This window comes from Neomonachus schauinslandi, chromosome 4, assembly GCF_002201575.2.
Source record: "Neomonachus schauinslandi chromosome 4, ASM220157v2, whole genome shotgun sequence".
In the NCBI taxonomy this organism is placed as follows: domain Eukaryota; kingdom Metazoa; phylum Chordata; class Mammalia; order Carnivora; family Phocidae; genus Neomonachus; species Neomonachus schauinslandi.
Genome location: NC_058406.1, coordinates 135,366,678 through 135,384,793, shown reverse-complemented (window position 1 = coordinate 135,384,793; position 18,116 = coordinate 135,366,678). Strand labels below are relative to the sequence as shown.

Below are 18,116 nucleotides of genomic sequence, written 5' to 3'. Positions count from 1 at the left end.
ATCAAATACTGCTACCTTCTAACGTCTAGTCTTATCAGTGTGGGATAGTCAGATGAATCCTTTCCTGGGCAGGAGACACTTTTTTTTTCTTAATCTAGACTAACATTATTCCTAAACCTTAGCCTTGTATTTCCTCCTAGAAATTACTAGTCAACAGTCTTGCTGTTTTTCTTCATTATGTGTCACTCGGGGCTTCTAGATTGTGTTTGTTTTCTGGCTGTCTTCCGTGTTGAAGCCTTTGCCTCCTTTTGAGCTGTAGCATAGAGTGCTTCTTCTGATACCCTCAACATTTCTATTACCAAAGCTATCCAGCTCATAGGAGTCACATAATTCATTGATATCTGTTTCCAGGAAGGAAGCTAACTTGGCCCAGGCCATGTAGATCATCAGAAGACTTTTCCTTTTGTCACCAGGGCATTGTGCAAACTGGGGAAAAAATAAATAAGAGTGTCCTCTTTGGACAGATGAAGTACAAAAATTCCTCTCCAGGTGGAAGAATGAGAAACGTGTCTCTCTTCCATGGGTGACAAAGCCAGGGGACGTGGCTTGAGTGGGGACTGGATTGAGCCCCATCTTACCAGTATGCAGGATATAAGAATGCAATTGCTTGCGACAGCCTGGCTTGCCACATCACCCGTGTTTCAAAAAAAAAAAAAAAGATTCATAGACTTTATGGAAGTTGCTTTACAAGCACCAGAAATTTCCCAGTTTCTGGTCTCAGGGTTCTTGTGAATATACTTTTCACACCAGTTACTCCTGGCTTAGTTCTTTTTTATTTTTTTTAATTAATAGTACTATTGAAGTATAATCTACATACCATAATATACATCTCATAAAAATCAGTTCAATGATTTTTAATAAATTTATAGCATCATACAGATATCATTACAGTCTAGTTCTAGAACATTTCCCCCACCATAGAAAGTTCTCTGGCGGGCACTTGCTATCAGTTCTTGCTCCCACCCCCAGCCCCAGGCAATCACTGGTCTGTTTTCTGTCTTTATAAATTTGCCTTTTCTGGAAATCTCATATAAATGGAACCATATCTTCCTTTAGCTGCTTTGTTCCACTAATCTAAGAGGGGTGCAAATTTAATCAGGGTTCATAGATTCCTTTTGCTGTGTTCTTCTGCTAATCTGCTAATGGTGCAACACCTGGATATCAGCCCTATCCCCTTCTACTGCTACTACTAACCTTACTCATCCCTTTCTTTCCATTCTGACTCAGCATTCAAACATGCTCTATTACCTCTCATCTTAGAACATTTTCCCTTGCCCAGCATCTCTCCAGCCACCATCCTATCTCTCTGGGCCATTTCAGGCCCAGTTTCTCAAGATTTGACTTCATGTACTCTCCCCACTCTCTACTTTCCTGTGAACTCTTCTTTTAAAAAATCTTTTAAATGTTACTATCTGATACGGATAAAAGAATGTTAAAAAGAACATGTAATCTCTATATGTAAACTCTAAAGCTTAGTAATGTAATGAAGGTCACCTGTTACCCACTCCTTCCACCAAACTATTTACTCATCGCTATATTTTTTTGTCCTCTTTGGTCCATTTCTAATTCCTTTTAATTCCACTTTTAATATAAGGAGTTTGGGCTAAATAGTCTTTGAAATCCATTACATTGCTAAAATTCCCTCATTACTGTGGAGAGATTAATTTTTTGTTTAAGAGGTATTATGGAAGATTTATAGCTTACACTGTTGAATATTACTATATTTTTTTATGAAGTCTTGGCTAAGAGCATGACATATAATTATACCACAATTTCTATAGAAAATTTATTCTACTTTGTATTAATTTGCTTTAGAATGCTGGATTTTTTTCCCCTAAATTTCTGAAACTAAAAGCTGAGCTTCCTGTAATGTTCTCCACTACTCCTATCTTGGGATTGAATTCATTTAACCAGTACAGTTGGCCCCAAGGGAGGAATAGATGTCAATTATTGCTACAACTTAATACTAATGACTACTTAAGTATTTAATTAATGCAATTCTTGACACTTAGGGGGAAACTATTTATGATTGTCAAAACCAGGCCTTTGTTTTCATCTTCTATGCCTGGTGTTTAGCGTATCCCTGTTGTAACATGGGTTTGGAATGAGGAGCTATGGAAGTGAAAAAGCACCTCCCTCTCCTACCTCCAGGCGGAAAAGGTTACATAGAAAGTGACTCCTGATGGATGTTTGAAATATTAGTAATTACATTTGTAGATTTTCCAAGCTACATTTTTTTTATTGAACATTCATTGCATTTTTTGAAGTATGAAATATTTTTTTATATTTTTCTATTGTGTTTTGATGTCATTAAAACAGCTCTTAAAAGCACTCATCTTAAGAAATATGGTAACTTTTTAATGAGTTGCAAGAAGACCAAAAGTGGCTGATCATTTTCCTGGGGCTAGGTCTGACAGGAACCCCACGGGAAGAAGATCATTTTGTCCTCACAAGTACAGGCCAAGGAGAGAAGAGAGCTCAGTTTAGAGCTCAATGTTCATTTGAAATCAGAGACATTCCAGCCAAGTGGACTCCAAGGCACACGTTCATCACTGGGTTCTGGGAATTCTCATATGTGAGCAGGTCCTGTGACTCTAACACGCACGCCTCAGAGTTTCCGTTTAGTCTGAAAATTTCTGGTCTTTAATATCATATGTTGCCAGTATGCTATTATTGAACACACATATTCTCATTTTATTCTGAAAATGCCTTATGTTTGTGGCTTTAGCATCTGTAATTCTAAATCTATTTGATCAATTTTTTTGTGCTTTTCCTCCTACCTAAAATTAAAAGAAGGAAACAGGCATATCCTCTATTTAGTGGGTAAGTGAAGATTTTTGATTTTACAGACTAAGTCCACGAAAGGGATGAACTGTTGAATGGGCCTGGGACATGCCTTATAGGTGTGCGTATTTTGAAACACAATCCACTGAGCAGTGGAGTACTGATCACTTTTCTTTTCTTTTTCACTTTTCTTTTTTTGAGATTTTATTTGAGAGAGAGATAGGAGAGAGAGCACGAGCATGGTAGGAGCAGAGGGAGAGGGGTAAGCAGACTCCCTGCTGAGCAAGGAGCCCAATGTGGGACTTAATCGCAGGACTCTAGGATCATGACCTGGGCCAAAGGCAGATACTTATCCGACTGAGCCACCCAGGCGCCCCCTCTGGCTCTTCTTTGTACACTCATGACTTTAACAAGTTCATTCCAAACCTCACTTAAAATACCAACCACCTTTACAAAAATCTTTCTTTAACTTCAGTCTTTGTTTTTAGTCATCACAAATTCTGAAACCAGAGTCAAGGCCCTGAGGCTTAATTTTATATTTGCCTTAAACCTTAAGCATTGTTGTATTTAGTCAAAATGGTAAGAAAAATTAATGACTTCTTTGTCATCATACTAATAAGGGATTTCATGAAGATCTTAACTTCTGTAGATAAAAGATAAAAAACAGTTCTTCATGAACTGAAGAGTATGGTTAAGATCATTATTCATAGTCAAAGATAAGGCTCATTTTATGTTTATAGTACTCTTCTATTCAACATAATTAGTGTGAAATATTTAAGAATTTATTTACTTAATTGAGTTTCTCAGTTGTAGAAGAGAAATCAGTGATGTATTAAATTTTTAGATTTGTTTTAGAAGCATTATGCTTTCAAGTCTTCAAAGTTTTTGTATGCCTGAAAGGTTCTTCTTATGTTTGTGATGCTGCTTGTTTGCATTATGACAGATGATGCATCAAATGTCTATTACTTTGTAATGTCAGTTATCTTATTTTTATGTTACATTTTTTTCATTTAAACTATAAAATTTTAACATGAACAAGGAGGTCTCCAATCTGTGTTCTTTTCTAGGGTCATCTGCATATAGTTATGCAAAGCTGATGTTCTGGGCGAATAAGAATTTTTGTGTTTCATTTCGCAGGTGGGGAGCATTAAGCGGGAAATGACCTTCACATTTCAACCAGAGGACTTAAAACGTGACTCTAGTAAAAAAATGTCTCATCAACACTTGTTTCCCTTGGCCATGGAGGAAGATGTGAAAACAGCAGACACCAAAAAAGCCAACCGAGCCCTTGACCATGAAAAAGAAAACACTCGCTCCATCTGTCTCCTTGAGCAAAAACGGAAAGTTGTTTCTTCCAATATTGATGTTCCTCCAGCAAGGTAAGGGAACATTAGACTTTCTCTGTGTCTGCCCTAGGAAGTCAGTGGAGAGCATCTACAACCTCCACCACCATATCTCTCTAAAGCATATAGACTTAGGAAGGGTTTTTTGCCAAGAGTATTTCTCTGTTGCTTGTGTGAAATAGAGCAGGTAGGCCTGCTCCTTGGAACTGACTTTGAGGCTGCTCTGGTTGGAAATGTTGTAGCTCTAGGAGAGAATGTTTTATTAAATTTTGGAAAATGAATAATAAAGAGCAAAAGAATAAATGTACAAAAAACCTAGCCGCTTAAAGCAGGGATACTCAGATTTGGGGCAGAGGTTGGAGACCTATGGCAGTAGGCCAGGTTCAGGCCCTGGCAGGTTTTTGTATGGCCTGTGAGGTAAGAGAGGTTTTACATTTTTAAAGGGTTAAAAAAAATGAAGAACATGTGACATAGATCACAGGTGGCCTGCAAAGCCTGAAATATTTATATATGACTCATTACAGGAAAAGTTTGGTGATCCCTGGTTTATATCATGGTAATTCTTCTAAGACAGATCTACCTTAGAACCGGGCCAAGAGGGTTTATGGAAATATCGAAAGGCTTTTTATCACATTATAATTTTACTTAAACTACATCCAATAGCATTAAATCAGAGGACAATATTATGGCAGAATGACAATGGAATAGAAGTAGAATGGAACATACTAGACCTTTTACTTATTTTCTTGCTTGTCATTTATTTCCCCTAGAAAGTAAGTTCCATGTTGGCCAGGATTTTAGTCCATCTTGTTCATGCTGTATCCGTAGCTCTAGAATAATGCTTGATTATGTGCTAGGAGCTCCATAAATATTTGTTGGATGAAGAAAAGAAAGAAAAGGCTATAGCATGAAAGCTTGCTTATTTTTAGTATGTATAATATATTTTGTTACCAAAGCCATTTATAATGAAATATCATAAACAGTTTTTTGAGATGTACTCTATTCGTTTGAATGGCTTCAGACAGCTAACTAGGAAAATAGTATCCTTGGGAAAGGAATAAATGTTTCTTTTCTACCTACTCACTTTTTATAATTAGAATTTCATTGCTTACTATATTAAATAAAAAATATCTCTTCTAGAAAATTACATATCTTTCTATTCTGCTACCAAATTTGTTATACTTTCTAAAATTATAGGTCTCCTTGTTTTTCTTAACCTTCAGTTGAAAATTTTCATATATTCATTACCTCTGTTTAACTGCTTAGAATTATTTGCTTTTCTAATTTTTTCATATAAAGCACATGTTAAATTCTTTAGGATTAGTTCCTTTAACTGGGGACTCATCATGAAATGTTTTATCATACCCTAAAACTGGTAGGTACTTCAATTCATATCTGTTATTTGGTTGACTCATAGGAAAAGTGACGTTAATTTGAAATGTGAAGAGCTATGGTTTTATTTTCTTCCTAAGGTTGTAGTGCAAAAATTAGACTTTCCGATGTCAGATACTTCAGTGACAACTTGCAGTTCGACAGGATTTACTCTACCTAAAATTTCCACTGGAGCATTTTATATGTTAAAAGACCTGGAATTAATCATTTTAAATTACTGTAGATTGTTTTAGATATATCTTTTGTCTTTAATCTCACCCCACTTGCAATAGGTTCTGGGGGAAAATAATGAAACGGAAAGGAAGAAAAATGTTTTCTGCTTTTTCTGCCTCTGGTATGTGGAATATTTTTTCCACTTTCTCCAGTTCACTAAGTGTACTTAAAAGTTATGAGTCAAGCCTGTGTTATTGTAGTGTTCTTAAAGAGTATAGGGAAGTTAATTAGATTTTAAATCCATTAATGTACAGCAAAAATTCCTCAATGACAAGGTATAATTTAGACGTATTCATCTATTATGGGACATACTAGTTAAAGCTTCATTGTTTGAGATTTCCACTGATACACTTGTTTTCATTGCTATAGTAAGAATTTAATCATCACAAATATGCCAACAGTTGGTGAAATAAATTGCTCTTCTTCTTAATGACAATGAAGGAATCAGAAATTGTGGGGTCTAATTATCTAACTCTCAATTCTTTTAGTTCTATTTCCATTTGCTGTCATGGAAATATTTTGTAAATGTCAACTTTCCACTATCATCTAAGTGGATCAATATTTTGTTTTAAAGAAACTCCTTTACCTGACATGGTAGGAAGATACAGGACTTTTTGTTCTGGAGAACATAATTCTGTCTGTTGGCAGTGTATGAATAATGAAGTTTGAATATATGTCTACAGTAGGGTGAAGTTTATTGGTAGAACTCCTGGGGGTTACCAGGAGTGTCAGTGCTAACTGGGGACAACAGTCTCTAAAGGAATCATCTCTCTCTGAAGTTTTTATCACTTAATTCACTTAGTAATGCCTGGTTATAAAAGACAACAGCCCCCTCCAAAAGAGATTGTGAATGGAGAGAGAGGAGTTACTAATTATAGATATGTCATCTTAAGTATTTTTTGGTATCTAGGGAAAAATACTAGCTGTCTTGATTTCTATGGAAAGTTGAGAAAAATGAACTTTAAGAGCATAAGGAGAAAGGGGTGTGAGCTCTTGAAGAGTCCATCCAGAAAGGAATTCCAATTCTGTAGTTTGGCTCAAGAAATGAATAAGAGGCCAAAGGTCAGTAAGTAAGACAAATGCCAGTCAGAGGTTTTTTGTGGGCAGAGCTCAGTGATTCATTAGCCAAGACAGTGATTTTAGCCTGATTCGACAAAGATGATGAACCTGGGTGCAGATAATAAATGAACCATGCCCAGATTAGTGGTGGAAATCTGGAGAGAAAGAAAGAAAGAGAGTTGAAATCCAGAATAGGGAACTTACAGATTAGCCAGGGATGTGAGGCATAAAAGTAGTTGGAAGGAATTTTTCCGTTCTTGGAATGTGTGCCAAGCTGTTGGAGTAACATGAGACTTCTGGTGAATTGGCTTGCTTGAATGTAGTTGCTAACACCAAATTCTTTCATAGTGCAAGAAGAGTTTGAGTGTTTGAACTGACCCAGAGGGTAACTAGGCATAGTGGTAAAATCTGTGAGTCTCAGAAAAGAGAACATGAAGGACGTGTTGGAGGAGAAACTTCCACCCATGTTAATTCTGCCTGTTGTGGAGAGTTGCTTGGGGTGCCCCTGGCTGACTCCCTTACACGGTTCATGAGGACCGCTCTCATATTTCTATATATTTTAAAGATTGTATGTAGTATTTCTTGGCATGTATTAATTGAAATCTGCTGCTTTTAAAGTAAACAGTTTTGTAAAATCCGATTTTATAGTAAACAAGGTAGACATTTACCAAAAGAGAAACAAGGAGAAACAAGTATGGGACACTCATGTCAGAACTAAGAAATTGTAAGAGTTGTAAATTGTGAGAGAGTATAAATGATGGTAATAAAAATAAAGGTTTTTGGTCTGTGTGTGCCAGATATCTGGAGCGGGCATGGATTAAATCGTGTCCCCCAAAAGATATGACAAAATCCTAATCCCCCAGTACCTGTGAATGAGACCTTATTTGGAAATAAGCTCTTTGCAGATATAATCAAATTAAGATGAGGTCGTTAGGGTGGGCTGTAAACTAGTATGACTTGTATCCATAGAAGAAAAAGGAGAGGAGACAAAAGACACACAGGGAGAATGCCAATGGAGGCAGAGGTTGGATTGATTTGTCTACAGACCAGGGAACACCAGGGATTCGCAGCAATACCAGAAGCTAAGAAAAAGGCATGGAATAATTCTCCCCCCAGAGAAAGTGCTATGGTCTGAATGTGTCTGAATGTGTCCCCTCCCAGTTTCATTCGTTGAAACATAATGCCCAAAGTGATGGCATTAGGAGGTAAGGACCTTGCCTGCTGATTAGGTCATGAGGGTGGAGCCATCATGGACAGGATTAGTGCCCTTATAAAGGAGGCTCAGAGAGCACCCTTGCCCTTTCTACCAAGTAAGGATACAAGAAGTATGCAGCCCAGAAGACAACCCTCAGCCAATCATGGGGCACCCTGATCTCAGACTCCCGGGCTCCAGAACAGTGAGAAATAAATTTCTGTTGTTTGTAAGCTACCTGGTCTATGGTATTTTGTTATAGCAGCACAAAAGGACTAAGAAAATATGACTCCCTGACATCTTGATTTCATCTTCTAGCCTCCAAAATTGTGAGACAATAAAATTCTGTTGTTCTAAGCCACCCAGTTTGTGGTGATTTGTTACAGCTGCTCTAGGAAGATTAATATAGGTTGCTTGTGCTGATGAATACATCTATGTCTTGCCTCATAAATTTACTTTGAGTAGAATAATCATTCATGTTCATTAATTAAGACTTATACTTAATAACATAATTAGTTATTTTTGCCTCTCAGAGAGAGACACTATCATTGCATTTTCTGTTATTTCTTATTATAAAGGAAACCCTTACTCAATCTTTTCATAATAGCATTTTCATTAGAACAGTAACTTACAGTAACTTACCTCATCTAATAAACTATTAGGTAGAATTTTGCTTTTCCTGTAACTATTCAATTTGTGGATATTTGTTCAGTTTATCTCTAAATCAAGTTTATTGAGGTCTAATTCCCGTAGGAAAATGCACCCACTTAAATATACACTTTAATGAGTTGTAACAAATATATGTACCCATATAATTAATGCCATAATCAAGATACAGAAAATGTTCATCCTCCCAAAAAAGTTTCATTGTGCCCTTTCCCAGTCAGCCTGTCCTCTGACCTTCAGCACTAGGCAGCCAATATTCTATGGATTAGTTTTGTCTTCTCTAGAATTCATGTAAATGGAAACATACACAATGTATTTTCAGGAATCTTCATTCACTCAGCATGATTTTTTTTTAAGATTTACTGTATTTTTCTTTTGTATTTGTCAGTAATGTGTTACTTTCTATTGCCAAAGAGTATTCCATTGTGTGATTATATGATAATCTGATTATCCATTCACCTCTGATGGACATTTGAGTTGTGTCCAGTTTAGGTTTATTAGGAATAAAATTGCTGTGAATATCCGGGTATGCTTTTGAGTGGAATATGTTTTCATTTTTAAGTACCTAAGAGTTGAATTAATGGGTCATATGGCCATTGTATATTAACCTTTAAAAAAAAACGCCAAACTTTTTCAAAGTAGTTGTACCATTTTACGTTCCCACCAGTAATGTATGAGAGCTAGTGGCTTTATGTATTCACCAACACGTGGTATTGTCAGTATGCTTAAATTTTTTATGAAAGTAAGGAAGTACTCTTCCTAATTTGCTGAGAGTTTTTCTCTTCAATAGATGTTGAATATAGTAACAAAAATTTTTGCATCAATTTACATGAGCATACTTTTAGAAATTATTATATGTTGAATTATATTGATTGGTCTTTGACACTGAGTGAACTTTACACCACCCCCTTACATACTGAAGGATCCATTTTTGCTAAAATTCAGTTAAGATTCATTTATTTCCATCCATTGACCTGTCACTTTATTTACTTGGATCTCTTTGTCTGATTTTAATGTAAGTTTAATGATAGCCTCATAAAATGTCTTAGAATGTGTTCCCTCCTTCTCCCTTTCTTCTAGGTTTGTTGTAGATCTGGTATAATTTTGCCTTAAAAGATAGGTCCACCAGTGAAGCCATCTTGACCTGGGGTTTTCTTTATGGAAGTGTTTTTAATTACAGATTCAATTTTTAAAATTGATATAATGCTATTTAGACTTTATGTTTCTTTTTGAGTCAGTTTTGTAATTGTATCTCTCAATAAATTTACCCATTACACTAATTTAGGTGTCAAATTTATTAACATATAATTGTTCATAACATTGCCTTATTTTTTCTAATATCTGTAGATTCTATGGTAATCTTCCCTCTCTCATTTCTGTTATTGGTCAGTGTATTGTCTTCCTTTTTTTAACCAACTAACCAGCAGTTTATCAATTTTGTGGCTCTTCTCAAAGAGCAACCTTTGTATATATTGGTTTTCTCTGTTGTTTGCCCATTTTCTATTTCATTGATTTCTTTCTTCATCCTTGTTATTTTCTTCTTTCTGCTTATTTTGACTTTAAGTTCCCTGTTTTGTTAGCTTCTTAAAGTAGAATTATAATCATTAATTGAAGATCTTTCTTCTTTTCTATCATTAACATTTAATACTTTTCTATTTTTAGCAATAATAACTCCTTTTTTTTGTTTTAAAGATTTTTTTTTTTTATTTGTCAGAGAGAGAGAACACAAGCAGGGGGAGCGGCAGGCAGAGGGAGAAGCAGGCTCCCTGCTGAGCAAGGAGCCCAATACAGGACTCGATCCCAGGACCTGCAGGACTCAATCCCAGGATCCTGAGATCATGACCCGAGCCAAAGGCAGACGCTTAACCGCTGAGCCACCCAGGCATCCCAATAATAACTCCTTCTAGGCAATTCTTTATGTGTACCTTCCAAATTTTGTTTGGTTGTTTCTTCTTAAAATTAGATGAATAGAATTAACTTTCATTGTAAAAAGTAAGAAGCATAATACATTTTTCTTCTTATTGTTAATAATTGAGAAAACAATCCAGAAAACAGAAATATATAGCATATTCTTGAAATAAGATACTTAACTCATTGCATTCATTATACTTAAACTGACATGTTTAGAATTTTTTGCCAGCTTAATTTTTCTTTTTTTAAAACATGCTTTACTACTTTTTCTCTTTCATAATGTTATTCAAGAATTCTGCATAGTTACTGATTTTTTTTGTCTACTTGTGACTACTGGTTCTGTATGTTACTGATTTTTTTTTTTTTTTTGGTTTTCCTCTTTACTGTTTTTTTTTACTTTTTTTTCTTTTCAGTTTATCAGAATTTGTTTTATGAATTTTAGAATTGGTATGTATTCTTGATGAATTGACCTCTTTATTATTATGAAATGTTTCTTTTTTAACATTTTTTTATTTAAATTCAATTAATTAACAAATAATGTATTATTGGTTTCAGAAGTACAGGCCTGTGATTCATTAGTCTTATATAATACTCAGTGCTCATTACATCCATGTGCCCTCTTAATGTCCATCACCCAGTTACCCTATCCCTCCACCCCCCTCCCCTCCAACAACCCTCAGTTTGTTTCCTATGATTTTTCATTTTTGATGGCTGTGTAATATTCCATTATATATATATACCATTTCTTCTTTATCCATTCATCTGTCGATTGACATCTGGGCTCTTTCCCTGGTTTGGCTATTGTGGACATTGCTGCTATAAACATTGGGGTTCATGTGCCCCTTCGGATCACTACATTTGTATCTTTGGGGTAAATACCCAGTAGTGCAATTGCTGGGTCACAGGGTAGCTCTGTTTTCAACTTTTTGAGGAACCTTCATACTGTTTTCCAGAGTGGCTGCACCAGCTTGCATTCCCACCGACAGTGGAGGAGGGTTCCCAATTCTCCGCATCCTCGCCAACATCTGTCATTCCCTGACTTGTTAATTTTAGCCATTCTGACTGGTGGGAGGTGGTATCTCATTGAGGTTTTGATTTGGATTTCCCTGATACCGAGTGATGTGGAGCACTTTTTCATGTGTCTGTTAGCCATCTGTATGTCTTCTTTGGAGAAATGTCTGTTCATGTCTTCTGCCCATTTCTTGACTGGATTATTTGTTCTTTGGGTGTTGAGGTTTTCTATTTCTTCCTGGTTCAGTTTTGGTAGTTGATACGTCTCTAGGAATGCATCCATTTCTTCCAGTTCTTTGATAAGTTCTTTATAGATTTTGGATACTAGCCCTTTATCTGATATATCATTTGCAAATATCTTCTCCCATTCTGTAGGTTGTCTTTTGGTTTTGTCAGCTGTTTCCTTTGCTGTGCAAAAGCTTTTTATCTTGATGAAGTCCCAGTAGTTCCTTTTTGCCCTTGTTTCCCTTGCCTTTGGAGACGTGTCTAGCAAGACATTGCTGTGGCCTAGGTCAGAGAGGTTGCTGCCTGTGTTCTCCTGCAGGATTTTGATGGATTCTTGTCTCACATTTAGGTCTTTCATCCATTTTGAGTTCTATTTTTGTGTATGGTGTAAGGGAATGGTCAAATTTCATTCTTCTGCATGTGGGTGTCCAATTCTCCCAATACCATTTGTTGAAGAGACTGTCTTTTTTCCATTGGATATTCTTTCCTGCCTTGTCAAAGATTAGTTGACCATAGAGTGGAGGGTCCATTTCTGGGTTCTCTATTCTGTTCCACTGATCTATGTGTCTGTTTTTGTGCCAGTACCGTAGTGTCTTGATGATGACAGCTTTGTAATAGAGCTTAAAGTCCAGAATTGTGATGCCACCAGTTTTGCTTTTCTTTTTCAACATTCCTTTGGCTATTTGGGGTTTTTTCTGGTTCCATACAAATTTTAGGATTATTTGTTCCAGTTCTGTGAAAAAAGTTGATGGCATTTTGATGGAGATTGCATTGAATGTGTAGATTGCTCTAGGTAGCATAGACATTTTAACAATATTTGTTCTTCCAATTCATTAGCATGGAAGGTTTTTCTGTTTCTTTGTGTCTTCCTCAATTTGTATCATGAGTCTTCTATCGTTTTCTGAGTACAGATCCATTGCCTTTTTGGTTAGGTTTATTCCTAGGTATCTTATGGTTTTGGGTGCAATTGTAAATGGGATCAACTCCCTAATTTCTCTTTTTTCTGTCTCATTGTTTGTGTATAGGAAAACAACTGATTTCTGTACATTGATTTTATATCCTGCCACTTTGCTAAATTTCTGTATGAGTTCTAGCAATTTTGGGGTGCAGTCTTTTGGGTTTTCCACATAGAGTATCATGTCATCTGCAAAGAGTGAGAGTTTGGCTTCTTTGTTGCCAATTCATATGCCTTTTATTTCCTTTTGTTGTCTGATTACTGAGGTTAGGCCTTCCAGTACTATGTTGAACAACAGTGGCGAGGGTGGACATCCCTGTTGTATTCCCAACCTTAAGGGAAAAGCTCTCAGTTTTTCCCCATTGAGAATGATATTTGCTGTGGGCTTTTCATACATGGCTTTTATGATATTGAGGCATGTTCCTTTATCCCTACACTGTGAAGAGTTTTAATCAAGAAAGGATGCTGTACTTAGTCAAATGCTTTTTCTGCATCTTTTGAGAGGATCATATGGTTCTTGTCCTTTTGTTTATTAGGTAGTGTATCCCACTGATTGATTTGCAGATGTTGAACCACTCTTGAAGCCCAGGAATAAATCCCACTTGGTCATGGTGAATAATCCTTTTAATGTACTGTTGGATCCTATTGGCTAGTATTTTGGTGAGAATTTTTGCATCCATGTTCATCAGGGATATTGGTCTGTAATTCTCCTTTTTGGTGGGGTCTTTGGTTTTGGGATCAAGGTAACACTGGCCTCATAAAAGATTTTGGAAGTTTTCCTTCCATTGCTATTTTTTGAAATAGTTCAGAAGAATAGGTATTAATTCTTCTTTGGTAGAATTCCCCTGGGAAGCCATCTGGCCCTGGGCTCTTGTTTGTTGGGAGATTTTTGATTACTGCTTCAATATCCTTGCTGGTTATGGGTTTGTTCAGGTTTTCTATTTCTTCCTGGTTCAGTTTTGGTAGTTTATATGTCTCTAGGAATGCATCCATTTCTTCCAGACTGCCTAATTTGTTGGTGTATAGTTGCTCATAATATGTTCTTATAATCATTTGTATTTGTTCGGTGTTGGTTGTGATCTCTCCTCTTTCATTCATGATTTTATTTATTTGCATCCTTTCTCTTTTCTTTTTGATAAGTCTGGCCAGGGGTTTATCAATCTTATTAATTCTTCTAAAGAATCAGCTCCAAGTTTCGTTGATCCATTCTACTGTTCTTTTGGTTTCTATTTCATTGATTTCTGCTCTAATCTTTATTATTTCTCTTCTCCTGCTGGGCTTAGGCTTTATTTGCTGTTCTTTCTCCAGTTCCGTTAGGTGTAAGGTTGGGTTGTGTATTTGAGACCTTTCTTGTTTCTTGAGAAAGGCTTGTATTGCTATATACCTCCCTCTTAGGACTGCCTTTGCTGCATCCCAAAGGTTTTAAATAGTAGTGTTTTCCATTTTCATTTGTTTCCATGTATTTTTAAAATTCTTCTTTAATTTCCTGCTTGATGCTTTTTAGCCTCTGTGTATTAGAGTTCTTTCCAAATTTCCTCTTGTGATTGAGTTCCAGTTTCAAAGCATTGTGGTCCAAAAATATGCAGGGAATGATCCTAATCTTTTGGTACCTGTTGAGACCTGATTTGTGACCCAGGATATGATCTATTCTGGAGAATGTTCCATGTGAACTTGAGAAGGATGTGTATTCTGTTGCTTTAGGATGGAATGTTCTGAATATATCTATTAAGTCCATCTGGTCTGGTGTGTCATTCAAAGCTCTTATTTCCTTGTTGATCTTCTGCTTAGATGATCTTTCCATTGCAGTGAGGGGCTTGTTAAAGTCCCCTACTATTATTGTATTATTATCAATGTGTTTCTTTAATTTTGTTATTAATTGGCTGCTCCCATGTTAGGAGCAAACTATTTACAATTGTTAGATCTTCTTGTTGGATAGACCCTTTAAGTAGGATATAGTGTCCTTCCTCATCTCTTATTACAGTCTTTGGTTTAAAATCTAATTTTTCTGATATAAGGATTGCCACTCCAGCTTTCTTTTGATGTCCATTAGCATGGTAAATGGTTTTCCACCCCCTCACTTTCAATCTGGAGGTGTCTTTGGGTCTAAAATGAGTCTCCTGTAGACAGCATATCTATGGGTCTTGCTTTTTTATCCAATCTGATGCCCTGTGTCTTTTGATTGGGGTATTTAGCTCATTTACATTCAGAGTAACTATTGAAAGATATAAATTTAGTGCCATTATATTACCTGTAAAGTGACTGTTTCTGTATATTGTCTGTGTTCCTTTCTGATCTATGTTACTTTTGGGCTCTGTCTTTGCTTAGAGGATCCCTTTTAATATTTCTTTTAGGGTTGATGTGGTGATCACAAATTCTTTTAGTTTCTGTTTGTCCTGGAAGTTTTTTATCACTCCTTCTATTTTAAATGACATCCTAGCTGGATAAAGTATTCTTGGCTGCATATTTTTCTCATTTAGCACCCTGAATATATCATGCCAGTCCTTTCTGGCCTGCCAGGTCTCTGTGGATAGGTCTGCTGCCAATCTAATGTTTCTACCCTTGTAGGTTACAGACCTCTTGTCCCGAGCTGCTTTCAGGATTTTCTCTTTGTCTCTGAGATTTGCAAGTTTCACTATTACCTGTCGGGTTGTTGACCTATTTTTATTGATTTTGAGGGAGGTTCTCTGTGCCTCCTGGATTTTGATGCCTGTTTCCTTCCCCAGATTGGGGAAGTTCTCCACTATAATATGCTCCAATATACCTTCTGCCCCTCTCTCTCTTTCCTCTTCTTCTGGGATCCCAATTATTCTAATATTGTTTCCCTTTAAGGTATCACTTATCTCTCGAATTCTCCCCTTGTGATCCAGTAGTTGTTTATCTCTTTTTCTCAGCTTCTTTATTCCCCATCATTTGGTCTTCTGTATCACTAATTCTCTCTTCTGCCTCATTATCCAAGCAGTAGAGCCTCCATTTTTTTATTGCATCTTATTAATAGTCTTCTTGATTTCAACATGGTTAGATTTTAATTCTTTTATTTCTCCAGAAAGGGATTCTCTAGTGTCTTCTATGCTTTTTTTCAAGCCCAGCTAGTATCTTTATAATCCTTATTCTGAACTCTAGTTCTGACATCATACTTATGTCCATACTGATTAGGTCCCTGGCAGTCAGTACTGCCTCTTGTTCTCTTTTCTGAGGTGAGTTTTTCTGTCCTGTCATTCTGTCCAGAGAAGAGTAGATGAATGAGAGAACAAAATCCTAAAATGGGAACAATGACCCCAGAGTGATATACACTAAACAAATCAGAAAGGACCCAAAACCAAAAATTAAAAAAATAAAAGAAAAAAAGAAAAAAAAGAATATAATCAGACAGGTGAACAGAATAGAGCAATACACTGGATTCTGTGTGTATGTTGGTCTGTTTTTTATAAAACTAGATCCCAAAGTTGTAAAGAAAGAAAAATTTATATATGTACAAAAATAAAATTAAATACAATGAAAGGATAGAATGTAACTGTAAAAATGAAAATTAAAAGATAAGAAAAAACAAAGGAGAAAACAACAACAACAAAAAAAGGAAGGGATATAAACAGACAGGTGAACAGAACAGAGGAATACACTTTGTCCTGAGTGTATTTTGCTAAGTTTCTTAGAAGAAACTACATCTCAAAATTGGAAAGAAAGAAAAAACTTATATATCCAAAAATGAAATTAAATACATTGAAACGATAGAATATAATTGTAAAGATGAAAATTAAAAAAGACTTTAACAAAACAAAAAAACAAAAAACAAAAAAAAAAGGAAGGAGAAAAAAACAAAAACAAAAAAGAGAAATATGATCAGGCAGGTGAATAGAACAGAGTCATACACTAGATTTTTGGTGTATTTTGGTCTGTTAGAAGAAACTGCATCCCAAAATTTTAAGGAAAGAAAAACTTATATATATACAAAAATAAAATTAAATACAATGAAGGGATAGAATGTAACTGAAAAAATTAAAGTTAAAAAAGATTTTTAAAAAGAGTTGATAAAATAAGAAATTGGTTGAAAAAGGAAAGAAAAAAGTAAAAAAAAAAATGAAAGTTGAAAGACTAAAGAATCATGTGGAAAAAGCCACAAATTCTATGTGCTATATTCCCCTAGCGCTGGGGTTTTGCTGTTCTCATTGATCGGTAAACTTGGTCTTGGATGGATGTTCTTGCTGATCTTCTGGGGGAGGGGTCTGTTGCTTTGATTCTCAAGTGTCTTGGCCCGAGGTGGAATTGCACCACCCTTGCCAGGGGGCCAGGCTAAGTAATCTGCTCCAGTTTGCTCTATGTGCTTTTGTTCCCTGAAGGCTTTCCATGTACTTGTAGAGGATGAGAATAAAAATGGCAGCCTCCCAATCTCTGGCCCCACAACCAAAAGCTTGGTGCCCCACTCCTCAGTGTGCCCTGAGAAAAGCAGTCAATCACTCCTGTCTCCCTGGTCTCCTTCTGCACTCCGTGTTCGCCCAGCCTGTGAACAAGTGTTTCTATCTCAGGCACAAGACTCCGTTTAGCGTCTTCAAACCCTGCAGACTCCTGTGGCGCACTCCAGGGGAGGAAGGGAGTTCTCGCTGGTTCTGCTCTTTGTTGGGCCCCTGTCCAGAGAGCAGTCACCCACAGTGCCATAGTTTGCAGTTTATGGCAACCCCGAGCTGAGAGCCCACTCCTGGGCTCATTGATTGCAGCTGGCTTCCCCGCTCTGATGCCTGGGAGCCCTGCTGCACTCAGGCACCCTTGGTCTTCGTGTGACCCCAAGGATCCTGAGACCACACTATCCCACCCAGCACTCCACCCCGTTTCACCACCTGAGCACCTTTCAGGCAGGGTCGTCCTTCACCAGAGTAGACTTATAAAAGTTCTGATTTTGCACTTCACTACTATATCACTTTCTGGTACTGGCTTATTGAGGCTCCCTCCCCCGCAGTCTGTCTTCCCATATATCACCTCGGATTTACTTCTCCACACCTCCTACCGTGCAGAAAGTGGTCGCTTTTCTATTTGTAGAGTTGCAGCTATTCTTTTCTTAGATCTCTGGTTGAGTTCTCAGGTGTTCAGAATGATTTGATAGCTATCTACCTGAATTCCGGGGACTAGACAAAACTAAGGTCTCCTACTCCTCTGCCATCTTGGACTCTGTTCACTTCTTTCTAAAAACTTATTCTTAAGTATTTTATTTTTTTGTTGCTATTGTAAATGAAATCATTTTCTTAATTTTATTTTGAGATTGTTCATTGCTAGTGAATAGAAATAAAACCGATTTTTGCATATTAATCTTGTATCCTGCAACCTCACAGAATTCATTTATTAGTTTGAACAGTTTTTGTGGATTCCTTAGGATTTT

General features: G+C 36.6%; 1 protein-coding gene across 1 annotated transcript in view; it reads left to right on the top strand.

Annotated features, from left to right (window-relative positions):
* The first annotated feature begins 3,927 nt into the window (after positions 1–3,927).
* Positions 3,928–18,116, top strand: part of ZNF704 (zinc finger protein 704) — a 177,654-nt gene continuing 163,465 nt past the window's right edge. The window contains exon 1 of the mRNA XM_044914239.1: positions 3,928–4,163. Coding sequence (XP_044770174.1) covers positions 3,943–4,163 — 221 coding nt within the window. The 5' untranslated portion in view covers positions 3,928–3,942. The remainder of the gene's footprint in view (positions 4,164–18,116) is intronic.